At 60.5% G+C, this 25,613-nt stretch overlaps 1 protein-coding gene across 3 annotated transcripts; it reads right to left on the reverse strand.

Moving 5' to 3' along the window:
• Positions 1 to 198: 198 nt before the first annotated feature.
• On the reverse strand, positions 199 to 21,911 carry GLIS2 (GLIS family zinc finger 2). Of its 3 annotated transcripts, XM_045072146.1 has the most exons (7): positions 21,340 to 21,911; positions 6,183 to 6,425; positions 5,199 to 5,371; positions 4,234 to 4,410; positions 4,017 to 4,150; positions 3,803 to 3,924; positions 199 to 2,938 (listed from the first exon to the last, which is right to left on the reverse strand). In XM_045072146.1, the coding sequence occupies exons 2-7, from the start codon at positions 6,352 to 6,354 to the stop codon at positions 2,139 to 2,141; spliced, it is 1,578 nt and encodes a 525-aa protein (XP_044928081.1). In that variant the 5' UTR covers positions 6,355 to 6,425; positions 21,340 to 21,911; the 3' UTR covers positions 199 to 2,138. The 3 variants fall into 3 exon arrangements, with proteins under 3 accessions (XP_044928081.1, XP_012910503.1, XP_004750571.3); XM_013055049.2 differs by lacking the exon at positions 21,340 to 21,911 and having other exon boundaries at positions 6,183 to 9,411; XM_004750514.3 differs by lacking the exon at positions 21,340 to 21,911 and having other exon boundaries at positions 3,803 to 3,921; positions 6,183 to 9,406.
• Positions 21,912 to 25,613: the final 3,702 nt, after the last annotated feature.

Below are 25,613 nucleotides of genomic sequence, written 5' to 3' on the forward strand. Positions count from 1 at the left end.
AGCCTCAGGACTTGCCCCTTCCCAGCTCCCAACAGCAGACCTGGCAGTAGTGGCAGCCGCAGGGTTGGAAGGAAACCCTGGAATGGGATCTTTGGGTGCTGCCTGCTGGGGGTGGGAGACCCAGGCCAGGCATAAGACGGTTGGTCAGAGTTCTCGAGCAGGGAGGCTCCACTCGTGGCACAGCCAAGACAGAAACCATCTTTGCAACTCACTTTTATTGTTTCTTTATAAACTTCCTCTCACATGGAGGAATATATTGTTATAGTCATTAGCTTATCTCTTTTTTTTTTTTTAAACTCTATGCTAACAGCAATGGAGCCAAGAGGAGGAAAAACATAAGCTACAATAGAAAGGCACTTAGAACCTGTTAAAATACTGATATCCTGGAATGTGCAACAACAAACCCACAACAACAACACGTACACCAGCCCTTTCGAGCCTGGTCTATCACCAAGTCACATGCTGAGCTAACGTCACCTTCCAGTGCCCTGTTCCTCTGCTCCCTGGGCTTGAGTCTCAGAGCCCTGGCCCCCAGCTGGGGACTTAAGGCCTGGGTCCTGGGTGGGGCCTGAAGAAAGGAGACCAGCTCCCTCCTGTTCTGCTCACAGCCCCTTCAAGGGGCAGAAGCAGCACTGCCAGGCCCTGTTCGGGCACCCCCTCTAGGACAGAAGGGCAGTCGGGAGAGGGTAGAGTCCGCAGGGCTGTTGAGCACCCCCTGCTGGCCCGCAGCCTCCAGTTCTATAGCAGGGGAAATGGAGTGCTTGGTCATGTGGCTGAGGGGCCAGGAGTCCTGGCTGCTGGGCCAGCGCCTCCCAGGTGGCACCAGGCCACCTCCAGAGAGGGAACAGTGAGGGCTCAGGGTGAGGGGAAGCATCTGCTGGGGCCCCGAGGCCTGGTGGGATTGGGCCATGGGCTGTGGAGCACATGGAGCACCAGCGTCCTTAGCTTATTCTGGCCCGTGCCATGGGGGAGGTGGTGGGCAGGAGTGGGGACACCTCTAAGACAGAGGCTCTGGGAAATAGCCGACGGACACAACCATGTCTTAAATCCAGGCTCCTTCCTCTAGCTTCCCCTTTCCAGGCCGAGGGCTCGGGTGCTCCTATGGCCATCCTTGTTTGCTTCTCCACCCCCAAGCCCAGGGCTTTCAGTCCATGGCCTCTGGAAAGCTCCCATGCCCAGCACTGGCCCGGAGCCCTGCCTCCCCTATGTGCTTGGCTGTGACTGGACACCCCCAGAATGGGAGCTGTGTCCCAGCCTGGGGTTGTCCCTGGCCAGCCTCCTACCTCCTGACACCCTGCAAACCTCCATAGTCCCTTGTGCAGAGTGGCACTACCCCAAGCCAAGCCCTGCCCCACCTGTTCCCTGAGCCAAGCAAGGGCCCGGCGTCCTGGCTTCTCCCCTCGCTCAGGGCTCCCTAAAAGTAGAGGGAGAAGGCCCAGCAGTGAAGGGGCAGGCGAGTGGTCAGCAGTCCCCGCACTGTGGAGAGCGTCCAGCCCGGGGAAGGGGCCGAGCCTCCGGTAGTGCTGGCTGTTTTTGGACGGGCTAGTAGTAGTGAGGGGCAGCTGGCAGAGCGGGCCTCCCTCTCTGAGTTTGGAGGCGCCTTGTCATAGGGATAAGGTGGCTTCTTCCTGTGGCTTTGCCTGCGTCTGTCTTGCTCTCCCTCTGGAGGGTGGGCCAGAGGGAAAGGGGTCCAAGAAGCCCCCAGAACAGGGGCCCAGAGAGGCTAGGCAGGATGGGGACATGGCTGGCAGGTGGGCAAGGCAGGGAGGGAGGATGACCTACCCAGGCTGGTGAATGGATGAGGGAGGCATGGGGGAGGGGGGCTGGGAGACTGAGGGCTAAGTGGAGGACAGGGCAGGGGGAGGGCTGGAGGCGAGCGAGGCCTTAGCACCCAGGAGCACGGCTCACCCTGGCTGGCAGCACCAGCCCCTGTTCCGGAGCCTGGGACACCACCAATGACCTTCTAGCACCATCCTTGCTGCCCAGCTTGTCTGGGGCTGGGTCTGCCTGGGGGACCCAGCCAACCAGGCCCTGGGGGCAGGAGGACATTATTGCTATTTCGCAGAAAAGTTTCCGTTCGTCAGGGGCAGGGTTGGGAGCTGCTAGCCAGGCTGCGGGTAGCCGTCCAGCAGGCAGGTTCAGTTCACCACGGCTGGCTTGAGCAGCACAGAGCCCGGCGGAATGACCACCCAACCAGGGGCGAGTGCCTCCGGGCTGCTGGCTGCCGAGTTGACGCCTGTGGACAGGTCCAGCACAGTGCCTGGCAGCAGGGGAAGTCCGTCAGGGCTTGGCCGGGAGCGGCTGCTCTCAGTCCTCTCCAGGGGCGTCTTGCGGCCCTCCATGCCCAGAGACCTGGCTGGGACTGCCCCACGCCCCTTCTCCCCCTCGGCTTTGCCGCCAGCGGAGCCAGCGAGGAGGGAGACCACAGGCAGGCCCAGTCCACCAGCCCCAAATGGTGAGGGCAGCAGCGGGTTCTTAGCCAGATTGAGGGGCAAGACAGGGCCCGGCAGCCCAGGGCCCATGCCACCCGGCCCCCCACCACCCCCACCATTGCCACAGGCTAGGGCACTGAGGTCAAGGGGGCCGGGGGCCAGGGGCAGGGGCAGACCGGGCAGGCTGGGGCCTCCAAAGAGGGCAGCAGGGTTGGGGATGATGATCTGGGCTCCGCTGACATAGGGGCTGCCATCGGGGGTGGGCAGTGGTGGTTTGGGGGGCGGGCGCAGCTGCAGGAGCTCTTGCTGCTCAGGAGACACAAAGTGGCCGTGGGCCTTGATGTGCTTGCGCAGCGAGCTGGGGTCCGTGTAGCGCTTGTGGCAGCCGGGCATCTTGCAGTAGTAGGGCTTGTCCACATAGTGGGTGCGTGTGTGCTTGAAGCGGTCGCTGGAGTTGGAGTAGCGCTTGTTGCAGCCCTCGTAGGGGCAGACGTAGGGCTTCTCACCTGCGGGGCGGGGCGGGCATGAGGGGCCTCTGCGCACACGGGGTGACCCCAGGCCCCTCACCCTAGATGCGGTCCCCCTGAGAGCACTGACTGTCCGATGGGAGGGGTGGTGTCCCCAGCAAGAGATCTGATCTCTGGCAAGAGATCTGATCCCGGGTGCAGACAGCAGGGCATGGCCACGGAGAAGCTGGCCTGATCACTCCCCACTCGCTGTGGCCTATGTGCGTGCCTTTGGCCTCAGTCCTGTGCTCTGAATTGGGGAGGACAGTGACCACTTCGACAGGCAGGACCGCAGATCTGCTTAGATGCTGCTGAAGACCCTACTGGGGGGGGGGCGCCCACAGTGAGCACTGCAGAATGCCCTGTACGCTGGATGTGGTCCTGGCACAGCAGAATGCCTCCAGATTGAACCCATGTCTGGTAGCTGCTCCAGGCAGGGCACCCTTGACGTGCGGCGGGCCCGCAGCGAGATGTGCTGTGTGAGTGGAAGGGCGCGCGCCAGACTGCGCTCCCAGACTTCGTACAGAATTAACTCGTGTCTCACTGCTGGCTTTTTAATACATCTGATTCAAGGAATTTCGTTACAGTTCATCTCACCTATTCCTTTGTCCTTTCTTCAATGCAGCAATTAGGACTTCTTTCATTTTTTGGCAATTAGGAAGTTTAAAATTAGGTGTGTGGCTCTGTCGCCAGCGCTGACCCCACCGGGAGCTGGAGTGAGCACTGCCTAGTGGGTGGCACCCAGCGGATGGTCACACTGACAAGGGTGCCGGGGCCACACAGGAAGATGGATCCAAGGATCAAGCCCCCGGAGAGGCTTCCCCCCGCCGCCCCCCCATTACCCTCCCCGCCCCGGCTGCTCACCTGTGTGCGAGCGGTTGTGGATCTTCAGATTCTCCAGGCGCGAGAAGCTCTTGCTGCAGGTCGGGCAGCGGTGCGGCTTCTCATTGGTGTGTGTGCGGATGTGGATGAGCATCTTGTACCTGCTCCAGGGAGGCCACAGGGGAGCTCGACGCCGCTCGCGGGACACCCAAGCCCCCCTCCCACTCCTGCCCAGCACCCCCTCGCTCCCCCTCACCTGGCATTGAAGCCTCGGCCGTGGCGGGCACAGCCCTCCCAGTGGCAGCAGTACCCTGCGTCCTTCTCGGGCTTGACGTGGTAGTCGTTGACGTGATCCACCAGGTCTTGGAGGAGCTCGAAGAGCTGGTTACACTGCGGGGCAGAGGAGGGTTCTGAGTCTGCATGGGGCAGCCCACCCCAGCCCCGGCCCCCATCTTCCTGGCCCCCCAACTCACCTTGGCCCAGCGACACACCAGCTGTTTGGGCAGGGGGAGCTCTGGTGAGAGGCACTTGTCCTTGGGGGCGGTAAGGAAGGAGGAAGCAGGCAGGTGCAGGGCCCCCCCGGAGCCCAGAGGCAGGAAGAACTGGAAGGAACTGGGGACGCCATCCAGATAACGCAGTGGCTGGAAGTCCTGGGGGGCAGGGGGAAGGCAGAGTGGGCTAGTGCCCCCCGCTGGGCCAGCAGGCCTACGCCCGCCTGCTCTGTCTCCTTCTGTGGCAGGTTGAGTTGTCCCAGTTCCAACCCCCTGCACCTATGGCTATGAGCCTAGTTGGAAATAGGGTGTCTATAGATGCAATCAAGTTAAGAAGTCACTGCGGGCGCTGGGGTGACTCAGTCCGCTAAGCATCTGACTCTTGATTTCAGCTCAGGTCATGATCTCAGGTTTGTGAGATCAAATCCAGCTTGGGCTCTGCACTGGGCATAGAGCCTGCTTATTAAGATTCCCTCTCTCCCTCTCCCTCTGTCCCCCACCCCCATTCTCTCTCCCTCTCTCCCTACCCCCACCCCTGCTCACTCTCTTTCTCTATCTCCCTCTCAAAAAGAAAAAAAAAAAAAAAAGATCATACTGGATTGGGGAGTACTAAATCCAGTGATGGTTGTCTTCATAAGAGAAAGGGAAATTTGAACTCAAAAATACACAACAGAGGAAGAAGGCAAAGTGGCACCAGAGGCAGAGATTGGAATGACACAGCTACAAGGCAGGGGACACTGGGGGCCACCAGAAGCTGTAAAGAAGCAAGTAAATATTCTTGCCCAGAGCCTTTGGAGGGAGCACAGCCCTGTCAATACCTTGATTTCAGACTTTAGCTTCCAGAACTGTGACAGCATAATACATTTCTGTTGTTCTAAGTCACCCAGTTTGTAGTCCTTTCAGGAGACCAGTACACCTCTTTTCCAGAACCCTCACGCCCTCCTTACCGGGGCAGCAGGCACTGCAGGCAGGTCCCCGTTGCCCTGGCGCTCAGGGGACAGTGAGCTGCTGCCATTGGGAGAGTCCAGCCCGGACGGCGGTGATAAGCTGAGGTCCACCAGAGGGGCCGCCGAAAAACGTCCTTCTACCTTCTCGGGGAACTTGGGGTTCAGCAGGAAGCCTAAGGGAGAAGCACTCTTCAGGGGTACTAGATCGGGAGTCTCCGAATCCCCCACCGTGACCCTGGAAGCAGATACCAGCCACACCGCCAGACCACGCTGGGACCCCAAGCATCTGAGCAGCAGCCTGCACAGCTGAGTGTGTGGCCTTCGCCACCAGGAGAGCTCAGCCGCTGGGTAAGCCCGTGAGTGGGAAGTACCCACTGATCGGGAGCTTGAAGCCAGGCTCCTGGCCTGCTGTCACCCTGCCAGCTGGGGACCTTTCTGACTTCTCCCGGGCCCCTTCCTGCCTCCCTGCGCCCTTCTGTAAGAGGGGTTTGGGCCAGGTTGCTTCCAGAGCCTTCTAGCTCAGACGTGGTGGGTCTGGTTTTCAGGTCTCGGGCTTCTTGGGCAGGCAGAGTGGAAGTCCTGAGCCCCAAGCACCCCCGAGAAGCACTTCTTTGGGCTCAGTCTCCAATCTGAACGGACCTGACTAACCAGCCACGCTGCCTCAAAGCCCAGGAGTTGGGTCACTGGGCCTTGGTATCCCCTGCTCCCCCTTACCAGCTCCTCCATGTCCTCCCCGAGGCCTAGTTTGAATCCTGACTCTGCTGTGCCAGCTTCATGAACTGGGTAGATCAGTTGCCTCCCCCCAGGGACAGTGTCACCTCCAGAGACAAACTGCTGGGAGGATAAATGGACAAGAGCTCTAGCTCTAAGCTGAAAGCTATGAGGGGCTTGCTTACATCCTGGGGGACACACCTTGGATGTTCTTCCCATTGCCATGGCTCCATCGGGGCTGGAGACTCCCCTGCCCTGCCAGGGGTTCTGTACCTGAGGGTGGGGAGCCCGGAGAGCCCGGGGTGGGGCTGTCATCCACCAAGCCGAGCTCCCTGTGCAGAGCTCGGTGCCGGACCACACTCAGCGTCCTCTCCCGCTTTTCTCTCGCCGCCCGGAGCTTGCTGATGCTCAGCTTCAGGTCGAGCGGCTCGTCCAAGGAGTGCATGGTGATGGGGTGCTGGGTTGGAGGTGGCTGTAGGCAGCGGGGTGCCCCCAAGCTGGGATTCAGGAAGGAACCTGGGGGAGGACAGGAGTACTGTGACACCGTGACCTCAGGCTTCTCGGGCTGCACCCACAGAGGCCACCAGGGGAGGGAGGCATGGCTGTGCGGCAGCATAAGCACTATCTCCCTGGGAAGGGGGACCCTGAGGGGCTCTGGCCCCGGGACACAGGAGCACCAACCACCTGCTGAGAGCTTTGATATCCACTGCCCTCAAGACTTTTAGAGGCAAAGCTCAGAGAGTCCATTTTGCCATGAAACTGAGTTTTAGAGATATTGCCTCAGGTCACAGAGCTAAGAAGCAGCAAAGCAACCCACTTCAAGGCCAGATCTTCTGGGAACTGGTCAGCCAAGTCCCAAAGGTCATTTCTGACCAAATGGGAAGTTGTGCTCAGGATCACGTGCCTGATTTGAGCCTGAGGACCCAGAACCAAACCAGAAGAGCAACAAGCATCTTCCAAGGTCACTGTTAGTGGCTCTCCACTACTGATCGCCAAGTGCTCACCGTGAGAGGCCTCCCAGGCAGCTGTGGTCACCTGCAAGGGAAGGAGGCTGAGAGCTTGTCTCAGGTGAGCTGCGCAGAGCCTGGCCCAAGGGATGGGGTTGCAGACAGGGGGCCTTGCCTCCCAGGTAAGTCGGGAAGAAAGGTACCCATAGGCACGGGGAGCCCGAGGGCTCTGGGTCGCCACCAGGGGGCAGTTGGGGACTGTGGCCCAGCCAGGCCAGCCCGGGACAGGGTTGGTTAATAAGATACATCCATCCATCATTATTTTTTGCGGGGGGCGGGGGGGGGGATGATATTCTTTTATTATACGTTCTCACACTGGTATTTTCACGGTTTCTTAGAAATGATCAATGGTGTGATTTTCTTCACATTCAAATGACCCAAGAACAAGGTCAACTCTATTCCAACCTCCAACTTTTTCCAGGGGCTACCTTTCCACATGTGGTCGAAGTGTGTTCTTGCATTTGCTAATTGAGGTGATTACACCTCGAAAATCTATCCATTGAACAAGGCAACACTATGAGATACTCCACATCATTCACCAAATCCACGTTTTCATAATTTAATACATAACACCCCGTAACCACCACATGGCACATGACCATAAGTTTCAGCTGTGCGTGTGTGTGTGTTTGTGTGTGCATGTGTGCACACGCACCTCTCTCTCTCTCTCTCTGGGAACCAGAGTTGCCCACGTGTGTGCTTCATGGAGCCCAAAGGAGGAGGACAGCCCTCACGTCCCCACTCATCTTTCCTCCAGGCCATCCACCTCAGCAACTTTGGACAATCTTCTCTGGTCCCAAGTCCTGGCCCATTCATCTACCTTGACAAGCTCTCCTTCTGCCAAGACCCTCCAGGCACACAGGGAACAAGGCAGTCCCCTACCTCAATTAGGACCCTCTGCTTTGAGGACATCCCAAGACCCTACCTACCAGCACATGGCTAAATATCGGAGCCCAAGGAGAGGCAGCCACTCTTGGTTGTGGGACCCAGTCTGTGACCTGACTTGTCCCAGTTAAACTGCATCAGGTGGGACCAATCAGATCTGTTTGGATCTGTAGCCAGGCCGAGAATGGGCCAGAGGCTCCCAGTGAGGCAAGTGGGGCTGGGATCAGGCTGCCACCCTGTCCTTTAGGTGCTCCAGACCCAAGGTGGGCAGGTGGGTGGATGACAGTGATGGATGGACCCCCCCCCTCTCCTCTGACTGGGCAGGGAGCTGCCCTCTGCCTGACCCCCCTCCCCCAGTTATGTCTGTCTGTCTGCCTGTCCCTCCACCTGTTTATTTTTAGACACAGGCCCAGTCCAACCTCCCTGAAGTCCTCTGCGCTGGGAGCCTGGGAGGGGAGGAAGGAAGTAAATATTTATGCTGATTAAGAATTCAGGAGCCAGGAAGGGCTGGTGGCCTGGTCCCTCAGCTGGCCTAGGGCCACAGGCCTCCCCACAGCCTCCAGCCTCCACCCACAACTGGACCTTCCAGAGAAGGGGACCATGTGTGCTGGATGGTCTGGGAACTGGGAATTCAAACTGATGCTTTGGCAACCCTGCCCAGGTAACATCCTTTGGCATCTATCTGCCTTACTGCCCTCTGTCCCAGGCCAGAAGAGGTCCAGGGAGGAGTCCTAGACCCTGGGTCATCTTGCAGACCTGCAGGAGACATGCCTCAACATACAACTAGGGAGCTCCCCCCCACAACCTGGGCCAAGAGGAACCTGTTTGCCCGGAGGGGTAGGCACAGTACCCAGGTGGGAGTGGGGACTCCAGCACCCCCGCTTAATCAGCAGGCCCAGTCCCCAGAGAACCCCTCCCAAACACATACATACACACTTCCTGTCACTGGGTTCTGCCCAAGGAAGCAGGGATTCATTCCCACAAAGAACCCAGAACCCAGTCCAGAGACCAACTCCTTTGGGAAAGTAGGAAGAATCCAGCCCAAAAGCCTGCTGCTCTCAGCATCTCCCAACCCCAGCCTGGCCCCACCCAGAACTGTCCTCCAGAAGGGGGCCCTACACCAAAGGGAAGACCCCCTATGACCTCTCTCCTGTCCTGACCTTGGCCAACCTCAAGGTGTCTCCTTCCACTCCCCACCCCCAAGCTTGCAGAAGCCATTTCTGAACCGGCTCTGCTCTTTGTTCCGCGGCTGGGTGAAGGGGGCACGGCGACAGCCAGGGTGGCACTCTCCTGGGCCTCCGAGGCTCACAAGAGAAGGAGACAGGCCCGTCACCGGATTCGACGCTCCTGACACCCAGGCGGGCAGGAGGGAGGCCACTCGGGCGTCGCGTTTCCCAGAGCAGGCGAGGGCCGCCCAGAAGGGTGCCTCGCGTGGCTCCTAGAGGACAGGCGAGCTTCGGAAGCGGCGGCGGAGCCCGCGGCCGGGCGCGACCCCTCGCCGCAGGCGGGCGGGCGGGGAGGCGGCGCCGAGGTGGTCGCGCTGCCGGGCGCCGCGCCGCTACTCCAGCTGCGAAAGGAACTAATTAGAGCCCAGGGAGCGGGAGGAAGCGGGGCGGCGCGGGGACCACCGGGGCGGCAGGGCGGGCGCGGGACCCCGGCCGGCCTCCCCGCGGGGCGGGGGGTCACCCCGAGGGTGGGCCGCTCTGGCCCCCCGGGGCCCGGCCCCCGCCCGCCGCGCCCGCCCCGCCGGCCTGGCCCAGACAATGGCGGCTATTGTGCGCCCGCCCCGCGGCGCGCAGACGGCCCCCAGCTGCAGCGCCCGGCGAGCACCCCCGCCCGGCCTACCTGGCGGCCGAGCCCACCCGCGGCGGGCGGGGCGAGCGCGGGGCGAGCGCGAGGGGCGGGGGAAACCAAGGCTCGGACCGCTACCGACCGCGCCCGGGCGCTGTGTAGTGGGGCGGGACGCACACCCCACGCGGCGGGGGGCGGTGAGCAGGCGTCCAACACTACCCTGTGCCAAGCACCGGCTGTCCAAGAATTCTCTGAGCCCTCTAAAACCCCTACTGGGAGGAGATGCCGTCGTTGCCCCTGTGGTACACATGGGGAAACTGAGGCTCGAAGTCACCAGGCTGGGGGTGGGGGGAGTGGGCTGGACTCCACGCTGGATAAAGCCTCTCCTTCCCTGCCTGGAGGGAGTTAGCCCGCTGGCCCGGGGATTGGAGGGCAGCCTGTGTAGGTGGAGGGGGCAGCTAGGCATATCCACTCTGAGAAACACTCAGGGGCTCCTTGCCAGAAGCAGAGAGGACAGGACTCTCTGTAAGATGGGAGCTCTCCCTGCCCACCCCACAGCAGCATGGGGCCATATAAGGGACCCCCCCCCCTTACTGCCCCTGTGGTCCTGATACTGCCCCTTGGTCAGCCATGGCCCATCTGGCTGAGGATTTGGGGACAGGGGTCTAAGACGCACCTTGCAAAAGCCCAGTGGCTTTCTTTTTTTTTTTTTTTTTTTAAAGATTTATTTATTTATTTGACAGAGAGAGATCACAAGTAGGCAGAGAGGCAGGCAGAAAGAGAGAGAGAGAGAGAGAGGAAGAAACAGGCTCCCCGCCGCGCAGAGAGCCCGATGCGGGACTCGATCCCAGCACCCTGAGATCATGACCTGAGCCGAAGGCAGCGGCTTAACCCACTGAGCCACCCAGGCGCCCGCCCAGTGGCTTTCTTGATATGGCATGGAAAGGGGAAGTAAGTTCCTAGCCTCCCCTGTGCTCTGTGGGTGCTGGGGTGTTTGGTGCCTGGGAAGATTGCTACTGACATGCAGTTCTTGAAGATGGGGAAGCTGAGGGCTGGAGTGGGGAGCAAGCCCCCTGGAAGGCTTGGGTAAAGGTTACATGACAACAGGACCAATAGCCAGTCTGACAGACAGTCAGACGAAGAGCCAGCACCTGTTAAGGCAGGTTCTGGCCACCCCCAATTTTACAGATGTAAAAACTGAGGCCCAGGGAGATTAAGCGACCCATCCAAGATCACACAGCTTGTCTGTGGCAGAACTGGATTTCAAGCCCAGGTGAGTCCTGAAGCCATGTTCACTATCAGCCCTTCCTTTGCCCATGGATGTTGGGAGGGCAGGCAAAAGGGGTCCAGCTTGGCACCCCCGCCCTGCCCAGGGGTTTGTGGGAGCTATGTACAGAACCTAGGAGGGGCAGCAGGCAGTGGGTAGGCAGTGGGTGGGCATTGGAGGGGCCAGCTGGGGGCGGGGGGCGCCCACAGGGAGGCTTGGAGAGTTGAGGGCAGATCGGCTGCCAAAGCAAACGGCCCCACATTCCTGGGAACTGCTCCTGCTCCCTCCCTGCTCTGGCCAAGAGCTCCACCCTCCCGGGCGGCAGGGGCTGGGGGCAGGGGTAGAGGCAGACCTCATCCTCTCAGCGCCCCCCTTCCTGAGCAGGCAGCAGAGCATGGGTCCAAATCCCAGTCAGACCACCTGGGTCTCCCCCTTGGTCTGCTACTTCCTGCCCATATGACCATGTGATTTTCGGCAGGTCACCTCCCTGTCTTATTGTCCCTGCCTCTAAAAGGGGATGATGGTAACCGTAATAACTTCTCATTGGGTTTTGGGTGGTGATGCACACATCCAGTGATTTCTTTTTTTTTTTTTTTTTTTTTTTTTTAAAAGATTTATTTATTTATTTGACAGATAGAAATCACAAGTAGGCAGAGAGGCAGGCAGAGAGAGGGGGTGGGGGAAGCAGGCTCACCCTGAGCAGAGAGCCCGATATGGGGCTCGATCCCAGGACTCTGGGACCATGACCTGAGCTGAAGGCAGAGGCTTTAACCCACTGAGCCACCCAGGCACCCCATCCAGTGATTTCTTAATGTTTCCCATTATTATGTAATATTCAGCAACTAAAATAATGCTGGGCCCATAGTAGGTACTCGATCAAACTTATTGAATTAACTGTCACCATCACTGACACGCCCAGCCTTTGGCTAGTCTAGAACTATGAGGACCGCTGGGTGGGGGACGGACCCTCCCCATGGTATCCACAGACAACACTGTCTCAGCCTCACCTGAGTGCACCTGGCCTTCACCATAAGGTGCAACTAAACAAGCTCATGCCCCTCAAAGGGCCTCCGGCACCAGCTGTCCTGGGCAGTGGCCACAGCAGACCCTAGCCACCTTCTGGAGCCCAATTGCTCAAAGAAAAGGAGGGAGGTCCCAGAGGCCCTGAGGAGCCCTGGAAGGAGCAGACCTCCTCCCAGGACCCAGGGGGAGGGGCTTATCCTGAGGCCTCTCCTGCCTGGCAGGTCCCAGGAGAGGGGCGGGGGGCTGGCCACACTTTCTGTAAGACCAAGGGTTTGCCTTCCTGGGAATCTCTCCTTTGGCAGGCCGGCCCCTCTCCCATCCCAAGATGGGGCCTCTCCAGATTCCCCGGGGGCCGGGGGTGGGGGAGCAAGTGCCCCTGGTGGACCAGCGAGGGTTGAGCTCTCTGCCCTTAGTCATGGGGGCCTCAGGAAAGCCCTCAGCTGGGCAGCACCTGAATAGGGTGTGTGCCAGGAACTTCTCCCACGGGCACGTTTAGATGGCGCTACCCGGAGTCAGGTGAGCTGGTGCTGGTCCTCTGTGCTCTCTCCCCTGGCTGTGGGGCCTCAGATGGGTCCCTGTTGCCCCCTATGAGCCTTGGTCAGAAACACAGGTACCACAGAAAGGGGCCAGCTCACGGGGCAAGGTGGGGGTTGGGGACATCCCGCAGGAGGAGCTTGGCCCCATGCCAGGCACGCAGGAGATGTGGCCCCGAGGGTTCTTGTTCCTGGCCCTGGGCTGGGGGTGCCCCATGCAATAACTCAGCCTGCCAAGGTCACCCAGATACTTGAGCAGTGCCTGAAGCTGGAAGGCTCACAGCTGGCTCCCCAGGCCTACCCCCACGCCAACCGCTCCCCCAGTTCTGGCTTCCCCAATGCTGCCAGGCTGGGGGCGGTAGCAACTCAACACATGGACCCCACCCACATATGCACAAGCACACTCACACAGATGTGCATGCCTGTCCAGCTGCAGGGGCCAGCCTGGCACAGAGGCCTCCCTTAGGCCCCCATCTCAGTGGCCTCCACCCCCTACTGCCTGCCTGCCTGCAGCCACCTTTGTACAACTATGTCTGGTATTTTCCTGTCTGCCCAGCTTGCTGGGGGGGGGGGGTGGGGAGGTGGTGCGTGGGGCTTTGAGCACTGCCTGCACCTGGGCCTCTGCCAGAGGCAAGCCCGCCAAGCACCCCCCACGCCTGCCCTCAGAGTGGGAAGGGAAGAGCTGGCCCCAGGCCGCCCAAATCCCCAGGAGGAGCTGGCATGGGGGTGGGGGGAGCCCGATAGGGACACACACTCACTGAGGCCTCGGCAGTAGCAATCCAGGCCCCACTAGGCAGCACTGCCACTCAGGATGGACAGGCAGAGCTGGGCACTCTGCCAGAATTCCCTGGGGCCAGCAAAGGCCATGGCCAGTGTCCCACAGGACATGGAGGGGCACTCACCGCACCCCAACATAGAGGCAATCCATATGTGTCACACCTGTGCTCAAACACCAAACAGAGGACACGCATGTGACCGGTCTGGGACTCAGCAGTTATGAGGACGAGCCGCAGGGATGAGGCCCAGGCCCCAAAGGGAAGGCAACACTGCAGTTTCCCAACCAAGTCAGACTGTAAGACAACCCGATAAGCACCTCCTGAGTCCTGGGGGCTTGCCCACGGCTCACCCCTCCCACTACCCTGGGACAAGCACCAGGCCCACGGAATGGCACCTGCCAACTGAGAGCGGAGGCTGGCAAGGCGGGCTCTGGACTTTGGCCCTCCCCTCCCTCCGCCTCATTTACCCCACCGCTCAGTTATGCATTCCAACACCAGGCCCTCCAACCCACTCAGTCCTGGGGGCCTCCAGATGAATGAGGATGAAAGGCCCCTGGACCTCGGTGGGGGAGCTTGAGCAGCGGGGTGGGGGAGGGCTGCTCCCAAGCAGTGGGGACACAGGGTGAAGTGTTGGGACATCGGGTCCTAACTTGTTCTGCAGCCCAGACAGGCCAGTCTGCCTCCCGCTCAGCATCACCATTCATCCTCCCGGCCCCCCACAAATTAGGTGCTAGTCTCCGTTTTCCAGAGGGGGGAGAGTGAGGCTTAGAGAGGTTCAATCACCTGCCAAGGTCACAGAGCTTGCAAGTAGCACATCTGGGGTTTACTGCCAGGTTCCAAAGCCCACACTCTTTCTGGGCCCAGTGCTGTAGAGGCCGGGGGTGTGGCCCCAGCTGACCTTCAGCAAAACTGCTTGTCACTTAGAAGAGAAGGAGGCCCAAGAGCAGGTCTGGGCCAGGACCTGGAGGGCACCGGGAGCCATGGAGTGCTCTACACAGAAAGTACCCTCCTCTTTTCCAGGCCAGAGGCTCCTGCCCTCAAGCTCTCCCCAGCAGCACCTCCTTTCTCAGGATTCCCTTTCTTTCTCCCACAAGCCCGATGCTCACCTCTTCAATGCAGGGCCCCCATACACCCTTCCACATTCCCATATTCTCCCCAGCTGCCACTTGCCTCCTTCCCCTTCCTGCAGCAAGTCTTCCCTGATTTACTCTCTCTGGCCTCAGACTCTTGGCAGCAGGTGCCTGACAGCTGAGCAGAGGACCTGCTCCTGTCCCTGCGTTGCTGAGGGAAGCATTCCCAGCCCCCTGGCAGCCTGTGCTGCCTGCCACGGTGATCCAGGGTCCAAGTCCTTGCTCCTGCTGTAATGCCACCAGCTCATGAACACACCTTGGATGCCTGACTCTGCACAAGGGGTATTACATGCACTGCCCCGACCTTTGGCCCCAGCACTTAACCCCTGCTGCTGGCATTCGGCGCCTCATTCCAAGAAGGGAGTCCTAGAGCCAGGGAAGCCCTCCTGGAGGGGAGCACTGCACTGTTTCCCACAGCCCCCATGCTGAGTTGACCCCCTCCACCATTGGGAACTGGGCAGTGATGCCAAGTGCTGTGGGCTCAATGCCAGAAAACTGGCCTGCCCCAGTCTGATGTGGGCAAAGCTCTGGGCCTCAGTTTCCCCATCCAGGAAAGGAAGGGGCTGGCCTCAAGTCCCCTGGAGCTTGAGCTCCCTAACCACTCCCTGAGCAGCACCATCACACCCGCCCTCCGCTCTTCCTGGCACTCAGCAATGTCCGTTGAAGGAATGAATCCAACTGTGGGGCCCACCAGCCGTGGGAGGTGGGGAAGGATGGAAGGGCTGAGCCCCAAGAAGGAAGTGGCTTGCCCAAGGTCAAGGTGAGAGCCGGGGCCTGGGCCTTGGCACAGAGGCCTCCTCCTCCCTGTCCAGGGCAAAGGACCTGTGGGCAGACCTGGATGAGGATGGGGTGGCCAGCATCTCCCTGATTCACTTGGGATGACTGGTAGGGCCCAGTTCCCCCAGCTTCTCTCCTGCCACTCCCACCCAGGGCTGGGATGGGGCCCACCCCCAGAGCAGCCAGTGACCAGGCCCAACAGGGGCCCTGCCATGACTTCTGGACTCCACCCCCACACCCCTACCCTCCCCACCCCTGCCCACAGCCCCTCTTTCCTGCCTCCCCCACCTGTCCCCTGCTTGTCCCATTTGGCAGCAAAGCAAGTCTAGAAGCTGGGGGCAGTCTTCAAACCCAAAAGGAAACACCCACTGGGTAGTGCCCTGTCAGGCCTGGCCTGCTGCAGGCCCTTGGGGGCCCAGGGTCCACAGCACCCAGTAGGGTGAGCCCTAGGTGTCCTGAGGTGGTGGTGTGGGCCTGGCCTGAAAGAGGGTGGGGCTGGCGGGCAGGCAGCCAGCAGTACTGGGTGGGGGGGAGCTTTAGAACAGGCAGGACAATGGAGGGCCCCATAGCCCAGGGGGGAGGGGACATGGCAGCTCAGGGGCAGTCAGCCTGAAAGTGTGGGGATGGGGGGCTCTGGATGTAGGAGGGAGTGGCCCAGGGGAGAAATGGCTCAGGCACGCTGGGACTTGCCAGCCAGACCCAGATGGATGATAGGGAGAAGGGAGGGCGACAGGCTTCCTCTGGACGCAGCTGCCCCCACATCACGCCCTCGTGCCCACACAGGGGATGGGAGGATAGAGCAGGGGACAGTAGAGCCGAGGGGATTCCCACGCTGAACTGACATTTCAGGGGCCAGAGCCAGACAGCCTTGGGCTCTGGTCCCCCTTTGTCCCTCCCTAACCCCAAGTGATCCCAGGCCAAGCCCTCAAATCTCTGAGTGTCAGTTCCCCCCCAAGCAGCCTCCACCCCCAGCCTTCAGATTCCCAGGGTCCCAGTGGGGCACTAGCCTGTGAGTGCATTTGTGCAAAGGAGACAAGACCCTCTGTCAGCTGGGCAGGATTGTTTTCCCAGGACTGAGTCAGGCAGCTCCGCGGTCTCCTGGGGCCTCCGGAGCCTCCCACCAGTCCTTGGCCATGACTGGAGGAGGGGGCCAGGGGCTGGGTCAGTCCCCTCCCTGGGCAGCCATCTGCCAAGGCAGGAGGATGTGTGCGCACACATGTCGCACGCAGCATCGCGGGGCTGTCCCTGTACTACCTGGCTTCGCAGGCATTGAAGACAAAGGGCCCGAGGAAGGCCCAGCCTCTCCCCAGACCCCCAGTCATGGCACTGGAAGATTCTCAGGCCCTCTGCCCATCCCCCATCAGGGGCATCTGGAGCAGATGGAAAGTCCCCCCAACGCACACCCCAATGCTGGAATCACTTCACATCCCCGTGCCCCCAGGCTCCTCCCAGCCTGACCACCAGTTAACCAGAACACTCCATCCCATCTGGGAGGGGGAGGAGGAGAAGGCCAGAGCTCCGGCCCTTCAAGATGCCCAGAGCTGGGACGCCTGGGTGGCTCAGTTGGTTAAGCAGCTGCCTTCGGCTCGGGTCATGATCCCAGCGTCCTGGGATCGAGTCCCACATCGGGCTCCTTGCTCCGCAGGGAGCCTGCTTCTCCCTCTGCCTCTGCCTTCCACTCTGTCTGCCTGTGCTCGCTCTCACTCTCTCTCTCTTACAAATAAATAAATAAAATCTTTAAAAAAAAAAAAAAAAAAAAAAAAGATGCCCAGAGCTGAGACCCCTTCCCTGCCCAGCCTGAAGGAGCTTGGAAGAGAAGCATCCTAGGGTGCTAGGATGGCAGGTCTGGCTCCGGGGCTCCCTGGGGGCCAGCTGGGTAGAGGCCCCCTCAGAGCTCCCCTGGGAGGGTCCCATACCACTAGTGCTGGAATGGGAAGAAGGGCCAGGGGCCCCTGCAGACCTGGGCCAGGCCTCACCTCCCCCACAGAGCAGTCTGGAGTTAAGGCCAGGGAAAGGGTGAGGTTTGGGGGCTGAGTGTGCACAGCTGCTGGGGCAGCTTGGGTTCCCCTCCAGAACAGGATCCCTTCTCATCCCGGGCTGGGAAACAGACCACCAGGTACCACCCTGACCAGCCAGAGCAGATCCAGGAACTTGGGCCCAGAAGCCCACTGGCCCTATTCCAGCCAAAGCTTTAGTTCCCTTGTTTGTCAGTGATCAATGGATCTTCCTCAACGGGCTGATGTGGCAATTCTAGGTGACAAATGTCAAGCCCTGCCAAGTTCCCGGGGCTGCTGGATTTTCTCTGGGAGTTCCTCTCCCCATGGCACTCCTTCCCCAGACACCCTGCCTCCCTAGGGACCTCAGCAGGCACTGTCCTGAGCTGGAGAACAGCAGAGGTTTGCAGAGCTGGGCTGGAGCCCCAGAGAGAATGGGGGTCTCTCTACTCCGGGCCATGCCCCTACACAGGACCCCCCAGCAGCCCATCCTTTCCTGTCCCAGCAGTGAAGCCTCAATTCTGGCAGGTCAGCAGAGCACCAGAAGTGCTACTGGAGGTGGGAAATACTGAGTCCCCGGCCCCAGCAGCACCTGACTCAGTATTCACCAGGCTGGCATGGAGGCGGGGTTGGGGGGATGTGTCCCAAGGGGCTTTGCAAAAGCTGTGCTCCTCCACACCCCGCTTTGGTGGCAGGCTGGGAAAAGGCCGGGCATCCCATCTCAGAGAGGGGACGCCCCATACCTATTGGGGCCATAGCAAGGGAACCAACTCAGGCAAGGGAGAGCTGCCTCTTTCTGGCTGGCCCTGAGCTGCCCCCTCACCAACCATGGACGTTCCCCACCTCCAGGTAAAGGGGGGATGGCCGGGCACCTTCCACCAGTCACCCTCTGGCCTCTGTCATCTGTGTGAGATATAAAATCACATTAAGAACCCTGACTAGAGGGGCGCCTGGGTGGCTCAGTGGGTTAAGCCTCTGCCTTCGGCTCAGGTCGTGATCCCAGGGTCCTGGGATCGAGCCCCTGAGGGCTCTCTGCTCAGCAGGGAGCCTGCTTCCCCTTCCCTCTCTCTCTGCCTGCCTCTCTGCCTACTTGTGATCTCTGTCTGACAAATAAATAAGTAAAATCTTTAAAAGAAGAGAAAAAAATAGAACCCTGAGTAGAGGGAAGCACCCCCTGCAGCCTCAGAAAAGCTTCTTCCCCCCATTCCACCCAGCTCAGGGCCTCTTGGCTGCAGGCTGAATGCCCTGCTTGCATGAGGGGCCTCCACGGCCTCCCCTCCAACCCGGCCCCATATGCAACCTGGGGAGACATTCGGGGCCAGAGGGGAGAGCCAGGAGCAGCCATCTCCCCCACCAAACCCCAGTGTGCCTCCCAGCACCAGGGCCCCACCCCAAATGCCTCCCAACCAGCTCCTCAGCAGGCCCCAGCCCCAACATCTGGTCCCCCAGCCGCAGCTGTCGCCACCCTCCCTCATCCTGGGATTGCCCCAAACTCTGCCCAGCGCCCATCCCCACCCCACCCCCCTCGCCCAAGTGGGAAATTCGGATTCCAGGCCAGTCCGGGTAGATGAAAACGCACATGGGAAAATGTCGTCAGGAAAACACATTCTTCCTTCTATACCACAGTTCAGACCCCAGGAGGATTAGGTGGCAGAAGACACTCCCACCGCCTGGGGCCAAGGCCAGGCTGGGGAAGGAGGAGAGAGGGGAGTGTGGGAGCCACAAGGTGGGGCCGAGAGGGGTCCAGGGCCTCTGACAGGCCCCAAGGAGGGTCCCTGGCAGAGCTCTGTCCTCCTGCAGGCGGGTTCGCCCTCCACGGGCACTCCCAGTGAGGGGAGCCCAGGCAGAAGACATGGCTGTGGCTACCCCATCTGCAGCTGGCTTTTGAGAAACAACAAAAGCTTTGGGGGGACGCGGTTCCCATGATTGTTTGAAATGAGGTTTCTGGATGTCTGCGGCATCCAGTTGTTCGTATTGGCTCCACCCACGGATAATTGAGAGTTGGCTTTTGTTGGCCTGACCCCACTTCTCAGTACCCCCCCACCCAACAAATTTTCTGAGGGACTCTAGCTCCGGAAGTTCACCTTGTCTGACTTCTTGGTTTTACAGATGAGGAAACTGAGACCCAGAAAGGGGGTGAGAGGGAGCTGCCCCACAGGGCCCTGGGAGTTAGTGGCCTGGCCCAAACTCCAATCCAGGAGATCAGATTCCCAGGCCAGGGGCTTTTCTCACTCACCCTCAATGCTGTGGCCTGGCTCAACCGAATCCCCCAAAGCCACCAACTCTAAAAGCAGTGGTGCCTGGAAGTGGGGTGACTCACCGTCTGGCTTCCTGGGGCACCCCCTCCCCATCAGTGAGGGAGGGACTGGCAGGTGTCCCTGTGTAGAGAGCCAGGAGCAGGGAGAGGCCCCCCAGGGGACCTGGGCCAGGGTCACTCAGGGGCCAAAGAGCCCCAGCTGGAGGGATTTAACACCAAAGGTCAAAGGTCACAGACAGGGAAGGGTGGGCAGGCTCTGGGGGTCAGAGGGTCAGCGCTAATGGTAGTTCCGGAAAGGAGGGGGAGGGTAAGGAGCTAAGGAAAACAGGGACGCTTCCAAGGGGTCCTCAACCCCCATAAACTGTGCCCCAACCCCCTGGCACTGCCTCCTGGCTGGCTGGCTGTAGACAGGGCCAAGTAGAGCTGGGGGTGGGTTGTAAAATGGGCTGGGCTGCAGCTTGGAAAGGGGTGTCCTGGGAAGGGCTCCCCAGGTGCAGCCCTTCCCCCAGAGTGGGCGAGGGCCAGCTGGGAGGCCCAGCCCAGGCCCAGAGGGGAGAAGGAGGAGCAGAGGGGGAAGGCTCCGAGGTCACGGGGAGGGATGTGTGGGGAGGGATGTGTGGGACGGGCTAGAACAGCTGTGGCACTGTGGCACCAGGAGCGGGGCTTGCAGGGGACTGGGTGGGTGGGCAGACGGAAGGGGTCAGTTTCCCGTTCCCTGAGCTTGGGAGCTGCGGAAGGCCCTGGGGGACCGGAGTGTCTCCTGCTGACCCTCAGCTTCAGCTAAGCCCCGCCTTCCCTCCAGGACGTAAGACCCTCAGGAAGGCCACCTCTGAAGACCACAGCTCAGGCCCTGTCCCTGGCTTAGACCAAGAGCCACGAGAGCCCAGGCCTTGGCCAGGTCTGCGGCCGGCCTGGCTGCCCCCTCAGTGTCAAGCGTTCCCTTCAGAGCCAAGATCCTGGGCTGTGATGGCTGGGGGCCCAGGGCTCCTCCCAGGATCCCTTCCCGCTTCCCAGGCTCCAGGGCAGGGCCAGGATCCCTGCAACCATCACTGCCCTGGGAGGACAGGCCAGGCGGTCCTTCCTGGACAGGGGGACAAGCAGCATGCTGCCCTGCTGTGGCCTGAGTACCCGACAGGCCAGGGCAGTGTGCCAAGGCCTCCAGGTGCCAGCCTGGCTTCCAGCCCGGCTTCCAGCCCCACTCCCCGGGGGCCTGCGGGGAAGCAGGGTGCCATATCTCCCTCCCTCGGGATGCACCTGCCTGCCTCGCCCCCTCCCCCACTCCCTCCAGACCCTCCTTCAGGCCCTTTGGATACCCCTGCCCTCTTCACTTTGCCAGCTTCTTCTGCTTCCACCCAGACAGCAGTGGAGGAGGAGCAAGTGCCAGACAGGACTCCGGCTCCCAGGCCCGACGCGGCAGCACCCCGTCCTGACCCCCAGAGACGCCTCCCTCCCCCGGCCGGGGAAGGGCCCAGGCTAGCCAGGCGCAGGAGTGGGGAGACTTTCCGGGACAAGGGAGGAGACACCTTTCAAACCCCGTCCTAGAAACAGCCCCGGCGCAGCCCTGGGAAGGGGCGACTGCCCCACTGCCCCAGACAACTTTGTGCCCAGGCTCCGGGGGCCCCCCTCACCCTGCAGCGCGCCCCCACCGCGGCCGCCCAACTTCCCCGCCGAAGTTTGCTCCCGCCCTGGGCCCGGTCTTGGGTCGGCCGGGCCTCCGGACGGAGGGAGGGAAGGAAGCACGAGAGAGACGGAGAGACTGAGGGACGGGTCGGGGAGCCGGCGAGGGAGGGAGCGCGCGAGCCAAGCGAGCGAGGGAGCGAGCGCAGGGGCCCCGGCGAGGGCTCACAATGGCCCGGGGCGCGGCGGAGACGCGGGAGGAGGAGGCGACCCTGGGGTCCCGCAGCCCCCTGCAGGCCTCCGCGCGACAGCCCGGCCCCCCCGCCGCCCTCCCAGTCCCGTCCCCACGGCGCGACGCCCCGAGGCTTCCTACCTCGGCGGCGGGGGCGGTCGGGCTCCCGGCTGCGGGCTCCGGCGGTCGGGGGGCGGCGGGGGAGCGAGCGGGGGAGGGGCCGGGGCGGGCGGGGGCCCGGGCGCGAGGCTCACGGGGCGCGGGCTCCCCTGGCACGGCCGCCCGGCGCCCGGCCGCTCCGCCACATCTGCAGCTCCGGCAGGGAAGGTGGCCGCGGCGGCCGGGCCGTGCGGGGATGTCTTAGAGAGGGAGGGAGGAGGGAGGAGGGAGGCGGCGGGAGGAGGGCCCGGCAAGCCTCGGAGGAGGGGGAGGAGGAGGGGCGCGGGGGGCGGCCTTGCTCCCTCCTCCCTCCCCCGCTGGTTCCCTCGCGCCCGCCCTCCCAGCAAACCCCTCTCGCCGCGGCGGCCCCAGGCCCGGGGCGCCAGCTGCCAGGCGGGGCGTGCGCGTCGGGGGGAGGGGGCGGCTGGGAGTCGGCGCTGGGCCGGGGGAGGGTGGGGGCCGCGAGGAGAGGGTACCGGGAGGGAGGGGACGCCGGGCCGCGGGCGAGCGGCGCGCGTCCACCTCGGCCCCATCCTCCGGTACACCCCCTCCCGCCGTGGCCCCGCCCCCGGCCCGAGGGCAGCGCTGGGACACGGCCCGGAGGTGGCCTGGGGGTGGCGGGGGCGGGGGGGGGAGGGATGTCCCGCCCTTGGGGAAGCCGGGGGAGGGGGCAGGCGCGCCGTTGACCGGAGGGAGGGCGAGCGGGCCCAGAGGAAAAGCCCCGAAGACCAGGAAGATGGAGGAGGTCGCTGCGGCCGAGGGGGCGGGGGCCCCTCGCCTCCCTCCCGCGGGGTCACCTTGGCCAGGCCCCCCGCGGCCCCGGGCTGCGGGGAGGGCGGCAGGAATGCCTCTCCGCAGGCCCTGATTTCTCCGCCCAACCCAGTTCCAGGAACGCGCGGGCAGCGCCGGGCGGGCAGAGGCCCCAGCTTCGGATTCGGGGAGGCGCAAGCCAGGGTTCGAGGCTGGGATCAGACCCTCCCTCCATGTCCCGGGTTGGTCCCCGCCCGTGGAATTAGGACGAGGTCCGGCCGGGAGCAGTCCGGCCTTCCGATCGGCCCCAGGCTTGGTCCCAGGAGCTGGGACAACCTGCGTGCGTCCCCAGCCTGAGCTCCGCCGGGGTCCTTGGTCTCACCCGGACCCTCCGCTCCCGGCGCGGCGCCCAAGGTTAGGAGGTGGAAGGAGTGGATGCCGGCGCGAGCTAAAGCCCAGCACCCGCATAAACTGTCTTTTCCTGAAGCTTATCCCGGACTCGCGTTCTTGAGTGTGTCTTGTTTGGGCCAGTCTGGAGCCCCTGCCCAGTTATCTTCTCGCTGCTCTGCTGTCGGGTCGCAATCTTGGTTCAAAAACAGTCCTCCTGCTATTGGCCAGCCCTGCCGCCTCACGGTTGGCCTTGAGTCCAGGAGAGGAAAAGCATCTTCTTGTAGGTGAGGCATCTGACTCCCCCTGTAACTTTGTCGTCTTGTGTGCATTTGATGCCGCTGTCCCTGGCAGAGCAGAGGCCTGTGGGTCTCCTGGCACAGTTCTTGGCACATAGTAGGTGCTCAAGGCATTGCACGACGGACACAGGACAGGTGCTCATTACATGTTAAGCCAATGTACATGTTGCATAAATGGACACAGAATTCCTGCTCTTAAATTGTTGCATGGACGCACAGTAGATGCTTATTATATTTTGGGCAAATGGATACATGGTTGGTGCTTATCATGGTGCAATGAATAGCCACATACTAGGTACTCATGACTTACATGAATACACCAGAGTAGGTGCTCGTGAACTTGTTGGGCGATACACGAAAGACATGTAGGTCTGGAAAGGAGCGATTTGGAGGTGACCTCTCCTGCCCCCATCCCGCCCCGACTTCCCTCCTGTGGATAATGTGGAGTGAGACCAGGTTAAACATTAGCCGGCAGATGGGCCTGGGGGCAGGCCAGCTTTGGGACCTAGCACCTTCTAGGAGGGGGCTGCTAAGGGCCGACTCTCCGGGTCCCGGCGGTGTGTGGGGCGGGGCGGGGCTGAGGGCCGCAGAGCGCCACCTCCCGGCTTCTGGAATCTCGACGATTCAGCCTGTAAGCGCGGCCCTGCGGCTGGAGGCAAAGCGTTGTTAAACCTCCGTAGGTCCGCCTCCAGCCCTGGGGGAATCTAGGTATACTGAAAAAAGGTGTGCAAGGGGCTACTTTTATCTGTTAATAGTGCTCATGGCGTGCCTGCAGGGTGCCAGGCAGTGCGCGACAGTGGAAACGAGAGTGAACAACCCCAGCTGCCCTCGCCTCGTGGGTCTTACAATCAGTCCAGTGGGACCTGAAATCAGTAACCAGATAAGTCCAACAACCTCCGTGCCATGAGGGACACTGGACCATAAGAAACCTTTACAGGGCTGCCTCAGTGGCTCAGTGGTTAAGCTTCTGCCCTCAGATAATGATCTCAGGTCCTGGGATAGAGCCCCAAATCGGGCTCTCTGCTCAGCAGGGAGCTTGCTTCTTGCCCTCTCTCTGCCTGCTTCTTTGCCTACTTGTGATCTCTCTGTCAAATGAATAAATAAAATCTTTAAAAAAGGGGGGGGGGGAGAAACCTTTACAGTTGGAGGGCCTTTCTCATTGTTTTTCTTCACACACTTGTTTTCAAGGACCAGCAGGTTGCTCCCAGGTGAGAACTCTGTGTTGGGATTCCCAGCTTGGGATGATGACTAGTATCTCCTTTCTAAGGTTGTTGTAAAGATGAAATGAGATACATTCTTTTTAAAAAAGATTTTATTTATTTATTTGAGAGAGACAGAGAGCACAAGCAGGAGGAGCAGAGGGCAAGGCACAGGGAGAGGGAAAAGCAGACTCCCCACTGAGCAGGGTAAGAGGGGAGGGTATGTGCTGCTGAGCAGGAAACCCTACCTGAGCGGGAGGAGGGGGCTTGATCCCAGGATCTGGAGATCCAAACCTGAGTTGAAGTCAGATGCTTAAGGGACTGAGCTACCCAGGTACCCCAAATGAAGTACATTCTTAACACCTACTAGCCATCACTACCTGGTGTCCACAATTCCAGGACCCAGATGGACTCCCTTAGCTGCAGATAAACCCCTAAATTTAGCTTTTGTAAACCTAGCAAGAGTGAGGAACTATATAATCTTGCTGGAGTTGACCCAACCAGAAACCCACAGTTCTCAGCCAGACCAGTTCTTTATACCAGAATTTGTTTTCTTTCTTTCTTTTTTTTTTTTTAAAGATTTTATTTATTTATCAGAGAGAGAGAGGGGGAGAGAGCAAGCACAGGCAGACAGAATGGCAGGCAGAGGCAGAGGGAGAAGCAGGCTCCGTGCCGAGCAAGGAGCCCGATGTGGGCTGGGATCATGACCTGAGCCGGAGGCAGGGAGGCAGCTGCTTAACCAACTGAGCCACCCAGGTGTCCCTCTTTTTTTTTTTTTTTTTAAAGTAGGCTCCATGCCCACGATGGGGCTTGAACTCACCACTTGGAGATCAAGTCACATATTCCACCAAGTGAGCCAGCCAGGCACCCCCGATGCTGTACTTTTATTATATTCACAATAATAACCCTGAGGGTGAGTCCTATTATTATTCCTCTTTTACAGAGAAGGAAACTGAGGCACAGAGAAGTAAGTTGGCCAAGGTCTTAGAAGCTAGTGAGATGCGTAAGCTAGATTGCAGTCTCAGTTGATCTGATTCCAAAGTTTGTGTTATAACCCACTGGGGTGGGGGTTCAGAACATCTGAGAGCGCCAGGCTCCAAAGGGTTTTTTGTTTGTTTGTTTGTTTGCGTTGTGCTTTTCTGGGAGGCAGCATACCAGGCAGGCCAGGCTTGGCTTCCTCCTTCTTAGCAAAAGGTGGGTAAGGAGGGATGTCTTCCTTCCTACCATTACCCTGGGTTTCCTCCCTCTAAGAGTCCTTACTCTCAGCTCCCACACTTTGGTACCTGCTCCCCTCTCTTGTGTTATGGAAGGTCTTACCTACAAGACTGTAAGTTCCCAAGTTCCCCAAAGAGTAGAACACAAGACAGTTTGTCACACCCCCCTCCAGGGTCCTGCCCAGTCCTGCCCAGTGCCTGTCACGTAGTAAATATTTCATAAATATTACTGCATAAATATATCTGTTATGAATGTTCCCCCCCCCATAGTCATATGTTGAAGCACTAACCACCCCTTCCCAATATTATACTATTTGTATATGGGCCCTTTGGTAGCTAATTGGGCTTAAATGAGGTCATGACAGTGGGGTCTCCATGATAGCATCAGTGCCCTTATAAGAAGAGAA

Source organism: Mustela putorius, unplaced genomic scaffold (genome assembly GCF_011764305.1).
Source record: "Mustela putorius furo isolate JIRA1106 unplaced genomic scaffold, ASM1176430v1.1 tig00004007_pilon_pilon_pilon, whole genome shotgun sequence".
In the NCBI taxonomy this organism is placed as follows: domain Eukaryota; kingdom Metazoa; phylum Chordata; class Mammalia; order Carnivora; family Mustelidae; genus Mustela; species Mustela putorius.